Below are 23,853 nucleotides of genomic sequence, written 5' to 3'. Positions count from 1 at the left end.
CATGTTCAGACTTGTCTTTTATATAATAGACTACATGTTACTTATGTATTCATAATTCTCATCCCATCCAAAAGTATATTATTGTGAAAAAAGAACCATGGTCCATCCTTGTAATACAATAAATCTACATCAAATTTCAATAAGATCTGTACAGCTACTTGGTTGTGAAAAAGTAACCAAGTCAGACATGTACACTTGTATATATGAAATTATTAGTACTTATCGATGAAAAAGTTGCTCCTTGTAGAAGATTTATAGAAAAATAAAATAGTGCATTCTCAGGAACTAATGATTAATGTTCATGAGAATGCATTTGTTTAATGTAGACCACACAATTGTGGAACAAATTAAAATAAGTTCTAGTAATATGTTACTGTTTTTTTTAATAGAATAATTGTATTTTGTTAAATGAACTTTATACTACAACTCAAATAATAATAATTTTATTTATATAGGTCTATTACTGAGACAATAAATAATGTTTACTTTCAGTTTGGAATGTTACGAGTCAAGAAGAACTGTCAATAAATGAACTCAATTATACTACATTGAGATATATTTTAATAGAACTTTTTATTCAGTGACTGTCTGATTAATTTTGTGAAATCAATAAATATCTTAAAAAGTTGATCTAAGAATTTTATGTATTGACAGAAACTCTACCAGGAAGCTTACTGAAAGTAATCTAAGGTAGCACTTCACATTTAAAATTACCGATATTTACTTTTGCATTTTCCAGAGGAACATGTAGAGTATTATGATTTTTTGCCTAATTACTCCTGTCCACTTCACTCCTGAAAACAAAACAAAAAAAAATCAAATTGGTTAAACTGCTTTTAGCACTAAATTAATTTTATAAATATTAACCATGTACTATTGCTATTAATTGCGTGATTTGTGAAAATATAAATGATCTGATCCATAAATTCTCATCACACATTTAGGAGACAATGTCTCTAATTTTTTTAACCTACATTTTAATAACAATTAAAATATGAAACTAGAACAATTAAGTAAAAATGTAAATATAAACTTCGGCTGTATAAGGGGCCATCCACATTGTCATTTTCTAATTACTCTTCCCAACCTTGTCACACTTATTACCCTCTCTCCCTAGTGACATTACATATTCTGAAATTTCAACTATTTTATCATAGTTCAAATTTCCGCCTTCCCCCCACTCCCACCACCCCTTCATACCACGTAACGTCTTCTCTTCTTTAGAAAGATGTAAGTAATTGTTGGCCCTTAAACATAACAATTGCATTGTGTTGCTTACGCTAGATTTATCTGTGTAAAATTGTGACGTCACCCTTGAAAGAAGAGTGTGACAAACAATTCGTATAACTAACTAGGTAGTTTCAGTAATAATGATGATCACAAATTTAATAAGTAAATATTGTATTATTTGATTTGCTTTTATCAATTTCCATGAAATGACTTTGTCATACGACGAATGTTGTTTATGAGTTAAAATTTCCGGCATACTTCTAGTAGCCTAGACTAAAACCACAAACATGTTAATAATAGCCAGTGATTGTAAAGATATATTTGTAAATTGATTTTACTGTTATTGTATAGTAGGTTCAAAAAATTATTGCCTTTTTCTTTAATCTGCAACCTCCCGAGGTCTCCGAATGGAGACTTTTAGGGGGTCGTAATGCACAGTCTCAAAAATACTGGGGAGGGGAGGGAAGAACACAACTTGTATTGCTATAAACTTATGGTATAATTTTATTAAGTTAGATACTTTTAAATTTGTTATACTATTTATACATATATGTGATACAGGTCTATCTACAAAGTGTGTTCAACAAATTTTATGATTATTGGCCCGTCCTTGTCACAGCTAGACACATATTTGAGAATCCTTGGTGTGAGGTCGTCATATTATTAATTATTTTTACGTTTTAGATTATAATTACAACTTTCAATATACATTACATTTTGCAACATTGTCACACAATGTCACACTTTGTTTACTCTCATAAATTACCTTCCCTTATCATGACGAAATTTGTGGATGGCCCCTAATATGATTGATAAATATAAAAGTGGTCATTAATAATATGGGTAGGTGAAGCCTGCAATTTCATAAGTGTAAGTACATTTGTAGCTGCTATCTGTTCCATTATAATTGAAGTACAATATAAATTATGCATTTTTATGACGTCATTTTATTAGTAAACTAGCCATCAGACCCAGCTTTACACGGGTGAATAAGTAATCTTTAAATTTCCCAGCTTGTTCTTATAACAAGCATTTATTATACATATGGTTTATATGTATAATAAATGTCTTATAAGTAAGCTATAAGTTCTAAGTTTAGTAAGTTATAACTTCCCGGTTTGTTCTGTACTTGTAACACGCATTTATTATACATATAAAGGTTCGTCTTCAATAGCTGAAAACTGCATTAAAATCCGTTGCGTGATTTAAAAGATATAAGTAATCAGACAACGGCGGCGACTTTGTTTTATACACGTACATATACTATGTAAAGATGAATTAATAAAATAGCAGGTGGGGTATGGAAAATTTTTACAAAGTAATATTATATCGCCTTTTTAGGTTGATTGGATATTATATTATATGTTTTTTTAATTGAGTCATCAAACAATGTGTTACAATGTTAATTAATAATGTTTATATATAAGAAAAAATTTTTTGTCTATTAATATTAATTAATAATCAAAAATTAAAATTTTTATTCAAAATAATTTTAATCATCAAAAATTTAAAAAAATATATTTTTTTACTTAATTGATTAATTAATTCACGTTGTACAACACAGTTATCCATAATTTTTATTTATCAACATCACTAATGCTCTAATATTAAATTGTAAAAATGGCAGGTAAGAGTCTTAAGAAATTTAATAAGAATCAATCTAACAATTGCAATATTTTTTTTTATATTACCAATAGTATTTACAAATGTGTTGACCCATATTTATCAATATATCCTATGAAAATTTCATGTTAATTTCTTCAACCATATTTACGTTAATCCTTAACATACGTATGACATAATCTTTAAGACCCGATTTATTTCGAATACAACGTTTAGTTGTAATAATTAGTGGTAACCGCGACTTCAAGTAAACGCGTCTATTGGTACGATTATACCACAAAAATAAATAAAGCATTTACATTAAATAACGAAATAAAATTGTACGTGGAAATAGGTAATAAAATTATTCATAAATTATTTATTTCATCCCTTCACAGAGTGTTTAAAAATTCAGATTTTTCATTCCAATCAGTTTACAAATCGTGAATGAACTAATTCGTTTATCTTTTTTTAAATAAATAGCATAGAATATTTTTATACCGCCATCTAGTACCAAATCTAGTCCCGTACCAAGCAGAGCTTGTACTATGTGTACTAACTTAAAAGTACTGTTATATATTATATCTTTTCTAAATCGATACATAAAAAGTACCAACAACAGTACAACAAATCGATCATTAATGTGTTTGTATCATGCAAGAATTGAACCTGTAACTTTTGGAATATTTGCGGCATATTAGAACGTTATTTGACGCAAACATGTCATGATTTATCTTGTGTGAACTTATTTAGTCCGTACCTTTTCTCTATATGCAAATACTCTGCCACGTTGTCTTCAAGAGATTGCTAGTAGCGATAACATCGCCTTTTGTAATACGCTTTTTTAACATACTGTTTTGTGTTTTGTTTCTTTATTTGTTGTCTGTGCGCAATACTTATTATATTGCTGTGCGTCACTTTAAGCGCTTGATTTTACTCCTGTCTTATTTGTATAGTATTCTATGTTTTGTTATATATTCAAATGTTCAAGTCTATTTTTTTAATAATTTAATAATTTCATTTTACATCAATATCTATAATATTGACTGTCTCGGTGGTTTAGCCGTTTAGCACACCGCTTTACTGCCGATGTTCGAGGGTTCGATTCCTCGCACGGTGCAAACATTTGTATTTGGGTATGATTGTTTCTATTGGTCTGGCTGTTTTCTATTTATATTATGTATGAATTTACAAAAAAAATATCTAAGTATTTATATCAGTTGTCTAGTACCCATAACACAAGCTTACCGTGGGACTAGATAGCGCTGTGTTAACTGTCCAGGAATATTTATTTGTCTATTTATTACTTATTTATTTATATTAATGTAAAATTAAACACTGAACATTAAACGCTGTGCGTTATGAAACATGGCATGTTTGTATGTATTATTTGACTTTTAATTAACTACATAGTTAGTTACATGTATTTGGTTTTTATAATAACAATTATTGTGCATTTAGATCACATGTATAGATAATTAAATGCCTGCTGAACCTTGACTGGGGTACTGGCCTTGCTATTTAACCTATTTGTTGCTAGTATCCCGAAGTTAATCATTATCAACAACATTGTATATATCTTTTTATGGTAATGCTATATCCAAAGCCGTAAAATAAAGTAAAAATGCGCTAAAATGGACATAGAAGCGAAATTTAGATGCGGCAAATTTTACATATTTATAGTCAAAGACAAATATAAAACTGCAAAAGTTTATGCACAAAAAGGCATTCTCTTGCGATGTTATTCACATGAAAGTCTATGCGTAGTATACATATTTTATTAAAGCAAATCTTAATTACATCAAAAATCTTTTTTTCATATTAATGTAATATAAATATTACTATGCGTTTTCTAAATCTCTAATCTAAATAAGAATAATAATATATGTCTTTAGTAATTGCAAATTCATTGTTATCATCGTAACTATTGATAATAAAACATGATAAAGTAAAAAATATGCAAAGACGACCTATGGCGATTTCTATGGAATTTTGGGCGCGATTACTAACGATGTTAGGTATTATTGTGTTAAGAAATATGATACCTTGCGTACTCGTATTATTCTTATCGCAACGGAATGGAAATATCTTATTTCATGACCTAAGCAGTCTGCAAGAGTAATTTAAAGCAAAGCTAGAACTTCTGATCTGAACCCTTTCAAATGCACAATAAATATTTAAATACGATTTTCATATTTCAGATGTTTAGAAGAAAATTGGCTTAACTAAAGCGATCTATTACACTTTTGCAAAATATTATGTTTATAATTTGTTGTTTTATATATTTTTTTGTTTCCTATTTTTATTGGAAACCATAATAATTATTGTATATATATAATATCATATATTTTTTTATTATAATTAAGATCAGAGCTATAGTTATGTTACGAAATCATATAGCGATATATTTAACTATGTATCTGTGATTTAAGTAAAAACTTTTAGAAGTACTCTATTTAAAAAATGATTACTATGATTATTATTTAAATGAGCAACACGCAAGTTTCTTGCTCGTTCTTCTTGTAATGAGACTGCTTTCCGAATGAGCGGTAGATTAAAAGAATGATATACTATTCAAATTTTATATGAATTAATGATTTTCTATTCTATTCTTTTTGCGATATGTATTAATTTTAATCTTACAAAATTAAAACGCGCTTGGCGTAACCCTAACAAATTATTGCAGCTACACACTCTGAAAATTATAATTTCAATAAAAGGCTATTAATACAACGCTGTCGACGATTTTATTATACCACTAGATATATTTACTCGTTCTAATTGCAATATGGTGAATGTTCAACTCCTAATTATTACTACAAAATATATGTAGTTTCTAGGTATTGAGAATGTAATTATTGAGCTGAGGTAATTACATTGTAATTGCTTTGCGTCTATAACTGAAATATAGTGCCATTTTGCATCGCTACCGGGAGGAAGCTACACGAGTAAATAAAAATTTTATTGTTGCGGAATAATAATTTAATTCATAATTTTTTGCTTTCTTTAGTTTAATTGTAAAAATATAGTTTTAAAATTAGAATATTCACAGATTGGTGTTTTTAAACACAAATCATAATTTTAATCAGTTTTCTTCCGTCGCTTACCACATTCTGTGCGAGATGTGAACCTCGCAGTTCTCGAAATTTATCTGCTGCCTTATCAATATATGTGCATAACAACAAATCAGCCGTAACGAAAATAAAATTGCAAAAGAAGACTTTAAAGTAAACGCTTTAAAGTTGAAAGCCCAATTGTATTTTAATTCACTTTAATATTCGTGGTTTCGAGCGAGGGTGGTGGATGTAATTATAGATTAAATGTATTCGTAAATACTAGAGCATTTAAATATAAACCCATATAAATTTTATCATTTTATTTAATTTATTAAATATTTGTTACGTTTTATTTTATAGACTTATTTTAAGTTAAAACGAGTACTACTAAAATATGTAAATATATCATATGTATATTTATGATTAAAGTATTAGCTTATATCTCTTATATTAGTAACATTTTTAAACCGACTTAAGAACAGGCCTCTACGTTCGCAATTCGACTGAATTTTTAATGTATTAAATCAACTTTTCTTCGTGAGCTAATTACGATTTTTTTTGTTTGAAAGCTTATTCTTCCCGTTTGGTTGCATACAATTTCACAAGATCCGACCGGTTTCTTTATTTGTTACGTATTATTTTTTAAATTATTGTAACGCTATAATATTATAAAATATATTAAATCCAATTTCATAAATTTTACAGTTTTATTTTAATTCTATAAATTTTAGTTACATTTCAATTTTAGTATTAAATCACGGAATGTTACTATTAAACGGCGACCGATTTTGTTACAGTTTTTTCGTAGCCTATACACGTATATTTTTCGAACTATTGTAATGCTATTAGTTGGTTTTAAAGCATTACCGCTCATTGATAACAAGGGGTTGAAGGAGTCACAAAGTTCGTGTAAAATTCATGACATATTCATAGGATTTCATTCAATTTCAATTTTAGAAGTAAAACACGAATTTATAAGACCATTCCTATTCTATCCTTGGAGTGGTCTTAAATTTTCAGTTACATTTTAACTTTAGTTTTAAATCACGATATTTTAGTTATTAAAATGTAACCAGTTGTGAGACTATCTTCTTACAACTGGGCACATTTTGATAATTAAAATATCGTGATCGTATCGAATCGTAAAATATCCGTGTCGAATCGTAATTGTTGCAAGAAATAAGTGCCGATGACACTTAGATCATAAAGATCTATATATAGAAAATTTGTGATGCAGGCATTGTTTTTTGTAAATTATAATTTCTAATATAGTTTTACTGCTTATTTCAGTTGTAAAAAGAATCAATGCTACGGGATTTCAATGAAAGTTCTGAAGATGACGATATGGAAAGCCAGTATGAAATAGATTCAGAGTGCTATACTCTCACACACACTGATCGCGATATGCATAACAGATGCTGTGGGGGTAAAGCATGGTGTATAAAGGTGAGTTTTTTTTTTATACATATATACAATATCCTTAATAAACTTTTGTAACAAATTTACTTTAACAGTGTTGTCTCTGGAATTGTAGCATTTTCCAAATTCTTTTTATTTTTACTAGTGGTCCGCCCCGTGAACGTCCGTGTGTTTAAATTTGTGACTTTTAATCTTATTAACAGTTGTAGGCTACGTCAAATTATATTAACGTACCATTAAACAGTGAAATAAATCTGTAATACGTTTTGAAGTTTACTGTTATCTTAATCAAATCCGTAATAATAATAATAATAAATAATGTAACTATAATAGCATTAATAATAGCACTAGCTGTTCCCAGCTTCGCATCGGATGCATATTACCACAGCGTATACAATGAAAGACATACTTTTATACACCTTGAGTTACATTATTTAAGTTTTTGTAGGGATCCCTAATTGTTTCTGGTAATATATATATACATAGCTTATATCACTCATGGATAACGTAGGATTCTAATGGTGAAAGAATTTTTGTAATCGGTCCAGCAGTTTTTATGTTTGTTCGTTACAAATATACATAAATAGAAATGTTTTGTAATATCTGTGTAGATAGCTCAATTGAGAAAAAACGAATAGGCAGTATGATTGCTAATGGCGCGTGTGAGTGTTATAGGGCGCGGTGGGTCGGATAAACACGCCAGCAGACATTCATTTAAATTAGACTACATGCGAAACCGTAAACTAGACTAGTTAGTAGGACTAAAATAAAAGCCAAGAATTTGTTTAAACGCAAAAATGTCTGGATTAATGAAATCCTTTTTCATTTGATATCCTAACTCTCGATGGAAGTAATATTATTTCGTATTAGTCCGTTCACAATAGACATTTCAAATAGAAACTCGGACACAAGATTAAATTTTGATCCAGATCTTGGTTATCATTACTGTTCCCATCCCCATCCCCATGTTCCAAAAGTCCCCATCGAACCATTTTGACCAAAAAAATTGAGACATTGGGGTTATAACGAAAGCGGGAGGTTTTAATAAAAAAGAGCACAGACAAAAACTATAGAAGATATATAGTTTTTGTCTGTTAAGTTATCTAAAAACATGGTATTTATGTATATTTAAGAGTAACTATGTAAATAATAAATTAAAAATAATCAATGTTTGTTATGTATAAATTATTTGTTGCCAATGAATACGCAATGGTGTGGTGTCAACCATTGCGCTAATATAAGTATTTTCTTTATTCAATTTTGTAACCATAAGGAATCGAGAATTCCTTAACAAAAAGGACAAAGAAGTCAGATGGAACTTTAAAATGAATAGTAAGACCGGGCGGATGATGTCCTGTTAAGTAACGAGTAGGGAGCTGAAGCAATCACTTAACAAGAAACTCTTCTCTTGTTGTGGCGACCTATCTATCCACAAAGTAGGCACAGATTTCGTTAAAAATGTCTGTACATTACAGTTCGCCTGTGGAATACTGGTTTTCCAGCTAGTCTAAGTCTAATAATAGTAGCTTTATTGTCCTCATTTAACAGTGGAAGTTATTTCAAGCCCACTAGATTTTTAAAAAACCTTATTAACCAGATTATATAAGATGATAATACATTATTTAATAGCTACTTCTATTGTTCAAAAACCAACACTCGTTTTTTTGGCCTAGCTATCAGATAGGACCTTCCGCATGCCGACACAATACTTCCGATTTCGATCTTCCTTCCTTCCTTTTGTTGTAATACAATTTCCAAGATCGGAATCGCTATAACATTCTAGAATACTATTATATAGTGTTTCTTATTAAAATTCCAGTTTCAGGAGTATACTTTAGATTATGTATGCTGTGTTCTACTTACATACAGTCGTGGTAGTTGGTTTTTCTAGCCTTGGAGACATAACACTTACTGCATAGGTAATATCTTCTCGTATAATCTGCCTATAATTATCCAGGTTTGGATTCAATGCAATTCAATGGATCTTGCGATTTTGATCCACTTAATGGTTAACTCTGAGCGTCATGGCAGGTCGACATACTTCCATACCAAAAAGTTTTCTTTGTAACCAGCTTCAAATTGGTATATATTATATTATAGTGCACAACTGTTAACTAGGATGTTATAATGACAAGACACTTTACGAGACTGATTCTTTATTATATTGACGGTGAACATAAAATATTAATAACTATGTACCCACATATATGCCATTCTTCCCCCCCTAGCTACAAAGTAATATATACATAATAATTATTTACTTGTAGATATATAACACTGTAACGAAAAGAAATAACCTAAAACAATTATATTTACTACACCTGTACATACCATAATACTTAATCTTATATATAAAATTTTACGTTCAATTAGTATATTAAAAAAAAACTAAATCTAAAACTAAAAACACTGAAACAAAAAAAACGTTTAACTTTAAAGTTCAATTAGTATAAAAAATAACTAAAATTAAAAAAAAAAATACAATTACATATTAAACCAGTTGTCTTATGTAAGTATAACAGTAATATACTACGCTTACTGGTGTACGCATACACAAATGGAAAAATGTACAGCTTGTGTGAAACCTAAAATATTTGTAAAAATTATTCATCCATTCCATATCTTGACACCGGTTTGCGTATTCGAATTGAACGCGATCTAGGGGCATCGCCATCGGGTGACTCATGAGTCCCTGGCGAAAGCACCTGTGGGTATAGTGACCGCGGGCCTACCGGCTGTGTCTCCGTCACGGGTTCAATATCGGGTTCAGGTAGATTTTGGTCGTTGTTGGACACGATTTGACCGCTACTGATTGATGCAGCATCCCCACTCGATCGACGTTCATAATCATATAATAAATTTGAATCAATACTATTAAATATGCGTAACTGATCGACATGTTTTTTTAAATATTTATTATTATACTTGACATAGTACGTCAATGGACCCACACGGTCAGTGACAACACCCCTTTCCCATGTAAATGTATTACGCCGAAACAACTTAAAATACACGTGATCCCCGACGCTGAATTGTCTATAGGTATTATTATTTTTATATTCAATCTGTTTTCTTTGTTTATTTTTCACTAACTCGCTCGTGCTGGGTTGTAACAAACTAAAAGGTGTACGCACCTCTCTGCCTAGCAACAGGCTTGTTGGAGTTTTCCCAGTTATACTATGTGGTGTAGAGCGGTATATTAATAAAAAATTGTCCAACGCCAATTCCGAATCTATTTTGTCATGAACCGCTTTTTTTAATGCTTTTTTAATTATTTTTACCGCATTTTCTCCCGCCCCGTTACTACTAGGTTTATAAGGAGTCGTTGTTATTGGATGTACACCTAGACTGTTCAAAAAAATTGTAAACTCATGACTAGAAAATGGTGGTCCATTATCGGACACCAATTCATGTGGAAGACCAAATCGTGCAAATACTTTGCGCAATTTGTCTATGGTCGAAGTAGCTGAAGTGTTGTGAACTCTAAATGACTCAATCCATTTAGAGTGTGCATCTATGATAACAAAATAATACTTAGAATCGCCGGGTAACGAGAAAAAATCAACGTGTATTCGGTACCAGGGTTCCTGTGGCCACATCCACGGGTGCAGCGGCGCGGCCGGCGGCGCGGGCCGCTCGCGGGCGCACGTCCCGCACGCGCCACACACACGTTCTATGTCGCCATTGATACCTGGCCAGTATACATAGTTTCGAGCCAAATTTTTACATTTCACCACACCCTGATGCGTCTGGTGTATTAAATTTAAAATAGCCTCTCTCAATGCGCCGGGAATAACAACCCGATGACCATATAAAATACAGCCTTGCTCGATACTGAGATATTCCTTTATTTCAAAATATGGCTTTAAATCTTTACATTTACAGTATATCCAATTAGATTTAATACTTTTATGTAACTCTTGCAATACTTTATCGGATGCTGTATATTTTGCAATATCCTTGTAACTAATGGGAGACGTATTTTGTATAAAATTAATGTATGAATCGATCCGCGTACTCTCTTCTGTCACAACGGTCGGAATCCTCGATAGGCAATCGGCTACACAATTATGTTTTGAACTGATACACTTAACTTTATAGTTGTACGCGCCTAGTATTACGGCCCAGCGCTGAAGACGGCTCGCGGCCATCAATGGGACTCCCTTATTTTCATTGAAAATAGACGCGAGCGGTTTACAGTCTGTGACTAAAGTGAATTCTCGACCATATATGTACTCATGAAACTTAGTAACTGCAAAAATAACAGCCAACCCCTCCCTACATATCTGTGCATAGTTCTTTTCTGGCGCGGTGAGCGTGCGTGAAGCGTGCGCGACGGGCCGCTCGCACGCCGCGCCACCGCCGCGCCGCACCGGCGACTGCGCCGGCTGCGACAGCACCGCCGCCACCGCGAACGGAGATGCGTCACACGTGACCGAAATCGGCCGCGAAGGGTTAAAGTGCGCCAGCAATGACGAGTTTTTTAATGCATTCTTCACGCGCTCGAATGCAACATTACAAGAATTACTCCATTCGAATCTTTTACCTTTTTTTAATAATTGATATAAAGGGGAAAGTATATCACTCAGATTTCTCACGAATTTCCCATAATAATTTATCAATCCGAGAAACGCTTTTAACTCTTTTATATTGGTGGGGGTTGCTGTGTTGTTGATCGCATCAACTTTTGACGTTTCCGTGTGTAACCCGTCCGCATCGATTACGTGTCCTAAATACGATATGGACTTCTGAAAAAAACTACATTTCTCTGGAGCTACTCTTAATCCACACTCTGATAATATTTTAAAAACTTTCAATAACCGCATCCATAAATCCTGTCTATTTATACCACAGACAGTTAGGTCATCAATATAACAAGTTACGTAGGGCATCCTAAACAATTTTTCTATCAATCTTTGAAATTTATTTGGAGCGCACTTAATACCGAACGGTAGTCTATTAAAACAAAATATTCCCTGTTGTGTCACTATCGTGCACAACCTTTTTGAGGATTCATCTAACAAGATTTGTAGATACGCATTAGAAAGGTCAATTTTTGCGAATATTTCTCCCCCCTGTAATGTAGAAAATATATCCTCGATCCTTGGGATAGGATATTTCTCGTCCATGAGAACCGGGTTCAAGGTAGTTTTAAAATCTCCGCATAATCGCACTTGTCCATTTTTTTTAGTACGGGAACGACGGGCGTACCCCATTCGCTCCATTCTACTGGTGATATAATGCCTTCATGCTGAAGCCGCTGTAGCTCAGCATCAACAGCCGGGCGTAGCGCGTGCGGCACGGGCCGCGCTCGGCGCCACACCGCCTGCGCCCCTTCTACTAGTTCTAGCCTTATCTTGCACTTATTAAACGTACCTACACCCGATTTAAACACGTCCGGATACATTTTTTTTAAATTATATACAGCACTCTTTGTGTCTATGGGTACAGTAAATTGTGTATTATGCATAGTACTTACTGACAATATTTTAGGAAAAATAATACCAAAAGATCGCATCCAATCTCGACCGAATAAAGATGGACTGAATTCATTATCTATAACGACTAAGTTTAAATTTGATATTATATTATTTTTTATACGAACTGTACATTGAATCTTACCTTTCGGTTTCACGTTTTGCCCACTGTACATTCTTAAATTTGTCGTATATGTTTGTAACTTACAATCACTGAATAACGTCTTATACGTGCCATAAGAAATTATACTGACTGCAGAACCAGTATCGCCCTCCATTTTTAATGGCACATCATTTATGTGAACAGAAACGTTCCACTTCTCGTCTGAGTCGTCATCACTTAACTGATACACTGTCACGGGGGCCCCGTCCTCGGAGTCAGAACAATCTGACGAGGTGGCTGTCACTACCGCTCCACTAACCCCGTGAATAGATTTTTGTTTACGTTGGTTACACATTTTTGCTATATGCCCTTTTTTTCCGCACACATAACACTCACTATATAAAAACGAACACTTGTCTGACGCATGATTTCCATCGCAACGATAACACCTGTGCTGGGTGCGCTGCGGTACTCGATTACTACCGCGCGCTTGTCGCCGTGCTCCCCTTTGCCAGTCACGGCCGCTACCGGCGCCGGTACTGCGGCCGCTGACTGCATACACAGGTTCCTGGTCGGTGACACCGCTGCCGCCGCGACCACGCCCAGCTTCCGTAGCCGGTCCCGAGTCTCGTTCCATCGTCTCCAACGATAGTGCCAATTCAGAGGCACGAGTAAATGTGAGGTCCTCGTCCTTCTCTGTTAACAGGCGTTGCCGTGTACGATCGCTGAGAAGTCCATAAACGAATTGATCACGCAGATTCTCTTTTAATTTGTCGGTAGAAGAAAATTTACACGCCTTACTTAATTTCTTCAATTTTACAAGATAATCGCTTATTGACTGTCCCTCTGTTTGTTTGCATGATCTAAATATAATTCGTTCAGCGATAATTGATCTCTTTGGAGATAAATGTTCGTCAACGAGCGATTCGATTTTTTTCAATTGACACGTTTTCAGGTTTTTCCGGATAACATAAGTCGATTATAAGGTCCAAGGCTTCGGTGCCAACCACGGCCATCAAGTATTTAGATTGGTCTGCAATTTTCACATCATTAATTACGAACCACGCCCTAAGTCGACTCATGTAGGTGGGCCACCGATCCACATGTATTTGGAATTCTTTCAAGTAGCCAATATCCTTCGATTTTTTTTCACTCATTATGTCACAACTAATAATATCAATGAACAATTTATATAATAATTTGGGTTCCCTCGTCGCCAAATGGTATATATTATATTATAGTGCACAACTGTTAACTAGGATGTTATAATGACAAGACACTTTACGAGACTGATTCTTTATTATATTGACGGTGAACATAAAATATTAATAACTATGTACCCACATATATGCCACAAATGTATCAATATCACCCATTTTTTATCTACATTCCTAATTGCTTACGAATAGAGTATGCAGGTTTTTTAATTATTTTCAAATGTTGAAAAATCGATCCACCTGCATCTGTGAAGACTCGGCCAATAACCGTCGTCTATATACAAAGCTACAATTATACACCTAAAGCAATAGCATTGTACATTCTACCTTGAATAACTAGGCGTTCTTCAAGTATTTGTTGTTGGTGTATAAGATGATTCTAGTAGATATCTTTTGATAGTATACAGTTTACACGAAAATGGCCATATAGGTACACGTAACTATTATACAATAAACCTCACAGTTTAAGTAACACATTATTTATAACGTCTAGGATTTTTCCTTAACAACCATTGCTAGGCAAGACTCAAGCTAGAATTCAGACCGCATCACAATCTTGTTAACTTACTACCAAGCATGTATCTAAGTCTAATCCACGTTACGCAGTTTTCTATTACTTTGTATTATACATTAATTCCCTATTTCTTGTCCAATGAAGGACATACATTATTTTGCACATATATTATGTTTTTTTTTGTATATGATAATGTAATGATGCACCCGCCTGCGCTAACGGATTACGCTGGCGGGGCACCAGTGGAAGATGATAAGATGAGAATGAGGTCAGGTCAGTTAGCCCATCGTGATAAACATATATTATGTTAAACAGGGTTATTCTAGATTACGTTTCAAAATTACAAAACAACATTGAATTGGAATGTACATGCCTAAATTAGATGCAGGATAAAACTGCGTACCACTTTTAGTCATGCATTGACCCAATTACATTCCTCATGAACTGAACTCCTTGTACTACATAAGTGTGATTGTGAAAGAAGGGACTGCATAATTCTGGCTTATTTTGGAAAGTCGGTTTGTAGGATGAAATAGGAATTCTATTAGTAAAGGAAATTAGCCGAACATAAGGCGAACCCTTGATTTTCTACATACAAGACACATATAGTATATATATAGTATTTTTATAAATCAAAAGGAAGGACTAAAAAATAAACTATGTATCAAGAATTGTTGCTTTTGCATCGTAATAAATTCTGCCTGTTCCATTGTGTTTAGAGATTTTTTCCTTAAGGTTTATATTATACATGCAGTTATATAAATGTTTGTTACGTAGTTATAATATACATCCGGGCGAAGCAAGGGCAGGTCGCTAGCACTCACTAGTTTTTTTTTTATAAACACCTCTGGAGTCTGAAGCTATGTACATTAGGTCACATCAAGTGCGTACTACATTTCATTGTAGATTCTTCTTTCTCCTTTCATGAAGATTTTTAGACCTTCTGTTCCTTTAGCACCTTTTTTAAATAATTAATGTCATTGCAAAATGGGGGACATCTGTCTATACATCTTAAACATGTCACTGGAAAATAAAAATAAATTAAAATTAAAGTGAAATGACGCGCGATGGTTTTCCCGCGGTAAATCGCTCGCGCTCCTGATCGCGCGTGAAGGAATGTGTCGTGTAATGGCAGGTAATTTACAAGCAGATTAAAACATAATTATAGATTTATTGATAGTTTATATATGTATCTTAAAGATGACAATGTGTGAAAAAAATTAAAGTGAAATGTCACTCTTTCCACGCGTGAAAGAGTGACATTTCACTTTAATTTTTTTTATCCCGAATGTTTCATCTTTCACGACAATACGCGCGAAAGAGTGAACAAAAATAGTTAACAGCAAGGCCTCCCCTTCCGCGTGCCTTCCTTCCCTTTTCGTTCGTGAAGTGTGGCGTGTAAAGACATATAATATCTACATTTACATGCACATTCTTACTTTGATAGCCTATTCGCGCGTAAACGAGCGTACGTGTAAAGATCCCTTATCTGTCGTAGGTAACTTTAGTACTTACTAGCCTTTACCCGCGGCTTCCCTCGCATAACTTCATTTCTGGCTGCGCGTACGTGTAAAGATCCCTTATCTGTCGTAGGCAACTTTAGTACTTACTCGCCTTTACCCGCGGCTTCCCTCGCATAACTTCATTTCTGGCTGCGCGTACGTGTAAAGATCCCTTATCTGTCGTAGGCAACTTTAGTACTTACTCGCCTTTACCCGCGGCTTCCCTCGCATAACTTCATTTCTGGCTGCGCGTACGTGTAAAGATCCCTTATCTGTCGTAGACAACTTTAGTACTTACTAGCCTTTACCCGCGGCTTCCCTCGCATAACTTCATTTCTGGCTGCGCGTACGTGTAAAGATCCCTTATCTGTCGTAGGCAACTTTAGTACTTACTCGCCTTTACCCGCGGCTTCCCTCGCATAACTTCATTTCTGGCTGCGCGTACGTGTAAAGATCCCTTATCTGTCGTAGGCAACTTTAGTACTTACTAGCCTTTACCCGCGGCTTCCCTCGCATAACTTCATTTCTGGCTGCGCGTACGTGTAAAGATCCCTTATCTGTCGTAGGCAACTTTAGTACTTACTCGCCTTTACCCGTGGCTTCCCTCGCATAACTTCATTTCTGGCTGCGCGTACGTGTAAAGATCCCTTATCTGTCGTAGGCAACTTTAGTACTTACTAGCCTTTATCCGCGGCTTCCCTCGCATAACTTCATTTCTGGCTGCGCGTACGTGTAAAGATCCCTTATCTGTCGTAGGCAACTTTAGTACTTACTCGCCTTTACCCGCGGCTTCCCTCGCATAACTTCATTTCTGGCTGCTAGATGGCTCTAGCAACCAGTAATGAAGTTATAAATTAAAGTGATAGCGCTGAAATAGCTTTTTCTTTTTTAAATAATAAGTATTCTATGTTCATTCTAGTACCTTTAAGAACATGTGTACAAAATTTCATGATGATCGGTTCAGTAGTTACGATCGGTTACGTGAAAGCGTAAAGAACATCCCTACTTTCACATTTATAATATTAGTAAGGATGTATTGTTTTTGTTTGCAGGATATATGCGGCATAATATGCGCTGTACTAACATGGCTGTTGATACTGTACGCGGAGTTTGTGGTGATGATGGTGATGCTCGTGCCCGGCCTATCGACATATCCGATTTACGGATATGTCAATATGTTCATATTCCAGACTTTGGCTTTCCTTGCTTTTGCGTCACATCTTAGGACCATGTTCACAGATCCTGTAAGTACTAGTATTCTTGTTATTTGTAATAGCAGCTGAATTATATTTTGTTATGTCAATATTTTTGATAGAACAGAATGAAAAATGTTTAATCTGTGATTATAATATATATACACATATATAAAACAGCATTATGGTATTTCTTTTACGGATACTGATTTTCAGTAGTAGTAGGTACTACTTAAACAATATATATATGCAAGTCCCAAGCTCAGCAGAGCCTGTGTTGTAGATACTGAAAACTAAATAGTTGAATATTTTTTTTTTGTAAATACACATAATATACATCAAAACATTCAGAACATTACCAACAATTATATAAATGTATGCACCGTGTGAGGAACCCGCGATCATTGAAAGTAAAGCTGTGTACTAAACCGCTAGACCACCAAGGACGTCAATATATCGACAATATGGTTGATTAATGGTTATTTTTAGTTCATGGGTGATCATTTTTTATACATATAGCAATCTAGGAGGCCTAGTTTCCTCCCCCTCACTCCTCGCCCCTGTTTCATTCAAAGGGTGATTACAATTATTGGGGCTTGAGGCGATCTGCGAACTCCTAGGAGTTCACAACTCGCCTCCCAGTAGTGTATTGATTTTTTTTTATTTGAATGTTTTTAATGTGCTAGAATCCAGCAGTATACTATTAGGGTCTTATAGAGTATATAGTTAATTGACCTCTTATGAATAAGGTGATAAGATAAACTTTTGGACTACTGAGAACGTACAAGAATAAATATTGTCAAAACAGAAGAAATACTATTTACAACTTTGTACAGTACAGTAAACCTATTATAACGTACCTCAAAATAACGACTTCCTCGATTTAACAAATTCTTCGTAATCCCCTTGAATTGTCCATAACAAAGCTCAGTTCAAGGAATTAACTTGTTTATAGATTACTTTATATATCGACTGTTTACTTGTTCCCTTCCGATTTGGTATATCGTGGTTGCACTGTATTATGAGCGTTTCTAGTAAAGAAATATAATAATTAATAGCGATAAAGTCGCTTTCTGTAAAACATTTTTTTCATTGATTTATACTTACTGTCCTTTATGTATGTGCAATTATTATTGTTAATTTTACAGGGTGCAGTCCCAAAAGGTAATGCCACTAAAGAAATGATCAGGCAAATGAGCTTCCGCGAGGGTCAAGTCATATTCAAGTGCACCAAGTGCTGCAGCATCAAGCCGGAACGAGCCCATCACTGCTCGGTGTGCCAACGGTGCATCAGAAAAATGGACCATCACTGCCCTTGGGTGAACAATTGCGTCGGTGAAAACAATCAAAAATATTTTGTCTTGTTCACGGTAAGTAACAGCTACTTTTTATCATGTAGGTCTCTATTATTTCCTTGTTCTCTATCTATTCACCTGGACCGCCGTATGGCCTGGAGAAAGCACATTCAAGTAAAAAGAGTCCAAATAAACATAAAATACAAAGGGTTGTATTGGTTGCTAGGCAGAAATTCAAAATTATCCCTTGACAACAAGCTTCTCTACAACTCTGTATTGAAACCCATTTGGACCTATGGCATCCAATTGTGGGGTTCTGCTGCAAATTCAAACATAAGCATAATACAAAGGGCACAAAATAACATCCTGAAACAGCTTATAAATGCGCCATGGTTTGCAAAAATATCTGAGGTTCATGAGTATGTCCACACAAACACAGTAGCCGAAGAGAGAAAACACCACTACTCCAAGTACAAGACACGGCTAGTAAACCATCCTAATGCGCTGGCCAACCAACTGATAGTCCCTGACAACATGCGTCGGCTTAAAAGGCGTAGGCTACTGGAACCCGATGATTAACCAGGACCACCAAAAGAGACGATGATTCTGCTGGGAATCACTCTCTACCCGCGACGTAGCACCTACACCACATCTGTTCATAGTCTCCGACTGATTGCAGGATAGGCACAGAAAAAAGCAAAAAAAGAAAAAAAAATGTAGGTCTCCATCGACAGGGAATTGAACCCCATACCCTGGAACCTAAGTGGTTTCAGACAGTGCGGAGTTTCTTCCCGCATACACTAGATAGATTTTGTAGACTCAACAACCTGCTTAGGTTTTCTCTACGTACATGCATTAAGCAGGGTATATTAAGGTTTCGGATGCGTCCATACACTACGATAACCCTTTACCATCAGACAGGCCGTTTGTTTATTTGTCACAATTGTATGAAATGAAAAGAAAAAATGTAATCACAATAAGATCTACATTGGAACGAGTCAACAGTCTAATTACAAATCTACCGTAGATTTTCTTATCAAAAATGTCTGTAATAGACCTACATGATAATGATATTTGGCGCAGATTATGATATACATTGAACTGCCCGTTGGATTGCTCCTCATATATATCTGTCACTGATCTGCAATATCGCCTGGCAAGTCTGAGCACAGATACCATGTCTCAGTACTTTGTAATTGGTTTGTTATCGGTGCCTAATTGGGCAATAGCGTAACTAGGTACTGATAATTATTTACTATCTGATATTCAAAATCGGCGATCTAATTATCAATATACCTAGATAGATAATTTTATTGTTAATTTAGTATATTAAGTAGAATACATATGTAACGGTCTAATCGGTCTTCAGACAATACTAGTTGATTCGCCCAATTATGTTTACGTAGCACACAGATAGAGAGAGAGTATCCAGTGTGGGGTACAGAAACTCTGTTTCTGCAACATTTGCAACCTTAATTGATACTCTGCTCCTATTGATTGTAGCGTTATGTTGTACGACTGCAGACTAGGTAGCATAGCGACACTAGCAGATTTGTCTAGGCAAGGGAGAGAAACACCAGCGTCTTATATCTACATCCGTATCACAAAGAACTGCTCGGAGTTTTACTCACTGCCACACGATAGACACTGTTAAAGCACGGTGATACCATGAAATCCAAAGGAGTTCGTGTCGTGATGTAATATCATAAAATAATATGAATGACGGAAGGCTAAGGCAGTGAAATTACAGGAGTAGAGGCATTATATCTTTCTCCTCGGGAATAGGAACGCAAGAGCGGTACCACGGGCATCATATGATAAAATGAAGTCATGCTTGGGCTACCACGGTGTCACGTATGTATCACAGCGACATCTGACATCCTTTATTGATATACATATACATACACACACACACATATATATGTAATTACAACAAACATCTATAATATTTATTTACATGGTTGGCAACATGGCCGATACTCAGCATTTGCCGTGACAGCTAAATGTCGCGGCGGTGCTATTCTGTGCCTGCCACGTCACACCTAGGTCCCAAACTAAACAGAGCTTGTATCATGGGTACTGTAGAATTGATATAAAAACATAGATACATATTTTTTTGTAAATTCATACATAATATACATAGAAAACACCCAGACCGATTACAAATATACTTATGAATGCAAATGTTAGTACCTTGCCAAATATCAAACCAACGACCATTTGACAGTAAAGCAGTATGTTAAACTGCTAGACCGTCATTGTAGATCTAACATATTTTTTTTACGTATGAGTTTGGTTTTTTTTTCAGTTCTACATAGCGGCTATATCGATCCACTCGCTCACACTCTCCGTGTACCAGTTTGTGACGTGCATCCGTCATGAGTGGCGAGACTGCAGCACCTATTCTCCACCAGCTACGGTCGTTCTGATACTCTTCCTGGTCGCAGAGGGTTTACTCTTCGCTGTTTTCACCGCCGTCATGCTCGGCACACAGCTGCAAGCTATATGGAATGATGAAACGGTTTGTATATGTATAGTAGTGTAAATACAGGAGCCAACAGTATATCAGCGCTGCAGATTTATCTGTAGCTTCATGCTGAGTTGATAGACTATTCACCTTTGCGGCACATACGGCCACCTCAATTCCATTTATTTTTTCTGTACCTTATGTATATCTCTCTGAAATTGGTGAATTAAAAATTTATCTATGTATCCCATATTATCTATATTTTCGTCTATGTAAATGGTAAATGAACACGTATACGGTAGTCATCGACAGTTGACAATACTTCTGATTATTTCTTATATTTTTTGGCATTCGACAGTACGTCTTATAAAAACTTCCGCTATATCAAGTCACAGCAGATTCTTTGTAGAGAAGAATTTGTAAATTCCAATATACGCATTAATTAATTGAAAATAAAACTGTGAAACAAATAAAATTAAATAGAATATAGATTACTATCACTTTTTTATTTATATATTTAATAATAAAAATAGGTATATTTACTGTTTTTATTCAATTACTCGCCCAACTGCAGATTGTTGGCAAGATATGGCTCATATTTCTTAATACTAATACTGACCTACCTACATACATATACATACACATTTACAAAGACATTTAACAATTTCATATAGACATTCAATAATTTACTTAATATTTATTTTTTAACATTACTTACTACTTAAGTACTAGCTCAAATTTGATATTTGTTGTATCGCATTTAAGTTGTTATATATATTTGGATCCAAATACTCCATTGGTCTTTCCCCGTAATAATTAACTATTGCTCTCATTGCAGGGCATTGAGCAATTGAAGAAGGAACAGGCGCGTTGGGTCCGCAAGTCTCGATGGAAGAGCATACAATCAGTGTTCGGACGTTTCTCCATTCTTTGGCTGTCTCCTTTCACTCAGCCATCGCCGAAGACGAAGGTTGAAAGCTACTTATACAGTGTTTAACGCCAGGCCATATTATGTGAAATCGTTGCTAGACATTATAGAAGAGCAGGAGGATTTGTGATAATTGAACAATAAACCATTTCAATGTTACAGTTACTGAGTATAGTGGAGATTCGTTTAGCAAATTATTTGCGTAATTCTTATAATATTTTAGAAATGAACACAGTCTTTGTTATTCTGCTTCTAAACCATAGTGTAGACCTTAGTACAGTTTTCAGTATTCATATCTATATAATACGATCACTCGCACACACTGTACGCCCGTGCTGAACAACGCCGGTAGTTGTTAGTTGGTTAAATAAAGAAAAGCTATTTTTGTACACATTTTTAACTATAAAATTATAACTTACTTCGTCCGTGTAAAAGAAAATTATGCTATCGATTAAAAGAAATGTTATTTACGTACTTACGAAGTTCTATATACATTTAATTGCGGTTTACGGTTCATATAACCGTGAATTTGCGGAACTTAAGCTATTTCTATATCTTCGAAGCGAATCTCCACAATATAGAGCACATATAGCGGCTCAACTGCAAAATGGTTTCTTCACAATTGCGAAACTGTACGTTTAAATCTTTTAAATGAAAATTACTAGCAACGATTTTACATAACTAAGACCAAGGGTCTTGGTGGATAAACATTGCGTGTTATGTGTGATTGGGCCTGGTTTCACGGATTAAGCAATATTATTTATTAATTTCGGTTATGCGTTCTATTTAGTTTCTACCTGTTAAGATATAATTTGATATTTGATGACTCAAAGTCGGCTATGTTTGACTGATGACGGTAAAGCGATGATATACGAAACGAAACATTTGCATTTAGTACTTTAATTGTTACAAATTATGATCACAAATATTGTTATTTTTATTCAATGTTTCAAAGCAAGAAAGATGTTAAGAGGGGACGCCGCGTACTGTTATAATTCTACTCAGTCACGCATTAAGTGCTGCTGTTTTGATAGTCAATATAAAATTACGTTTTTTATTAACAACTCTTTTGACATATTGTTGTTTTATACGTAGATTTGCTTACATTTATTTTTCAGACTTAATAAGTACAGATATTAATAAAAATAATGATTATAATTATAATCCTAACCTGTACGTCGTGTTATCTCTTCACGTCTTACCTTGCTTTGCATTGAATATGTTATTCTCAAATATTATCTCTAAGTTAAGTAATATGAAACATTTGTAATATTTTCAGTAACGGAAGAGATAATATTACCTGACATGTCTACATCATTCATCCGTATTATATTCATATATAATCAATCATGAAATAAAAAAACGCTCAGTTTTATCCTTGTCTACGGCGATATACATAATGTATATATATTTATTGCTCAATAATATATTTTTTAGAATAATGGCAACATCAAATGCAAAACGTAACTTTACATATCAACAACATTTGACGCAACATTAAAAAATAACAATACATTGCTTGTATTACAATATTTCTGTTGAAATAAATCAAAACTATCGTAAATTCTATGGAAAGCTGCTTATGTAAAAAACTGAATTTATATTTAATTCAAAATTTTTTTGTTGTTTTGTTGTTACAAAATAAATCAAAACTATCGTAAATTCTATGGTAAGCTTTTTAAGTAAGCAACTGAACTTAGGTACGGTTAAACACTAAAACGACTGACATGCATATATGGCTAAAATATCCTATACAAATAAATGCCTTTTACTTTTTATGTAAATGATAAATATATATGAAATTATATTTACTAAATATTTTGTTATACAACTATCAAATTTTAAGAAAA

At 34.3% G+C, this 23,853-nt stretch overlaps 1 protein-coding gene across 1 annotated transcript; it reads left to right on the top strand.

Moving 5' to 3' along the window:
* Positions 1-611: 611 nt before the first annotated feature.
* Positions 612-22,072, top strand: LOC131849304 (palmitoyltransferase ZDHHC3). The gene is made up of 6 exons (XM_059199343.1): positions 612-690; positions 7,179-7,334; positions 17,173-17,364; positions 18,462-18,683; positions 20,917-21,129; positions 21,914-22,072. The coding sequence occupies exons 2-6, from the start codon at positions 7,194-7,196 to the stop codon at positions 22,070-22,072; spliced, it is 927 nt and encodes a 308-aa protein (XP_059055326.1). The 5' UTR covers positions 612-690; positions 7,179-7,193.
* Positions 22,073-23,853: the final 1,781 nt, after the last annotated feature.

The sequence above is a fragment of the Achroia grisella genome, unplaced genomic scaffold, assembly GCF_030625045.1.
Source record: "Achroia grisella isolate CSIRO2021 unplaced genomic scaffold, CSIRO_AGI_Agris_v1 utg640, whole genome shotgun sequence".
Lineage (NCBI taxonomy): Eukaryota > Metazoa > Arthropoda > Insecta > Lepidoptera > Pyralidae > Achroia > Achroia grisella.
This window is presented reverse-complemented; position numbering and strand designations above follow the sequence as displayed.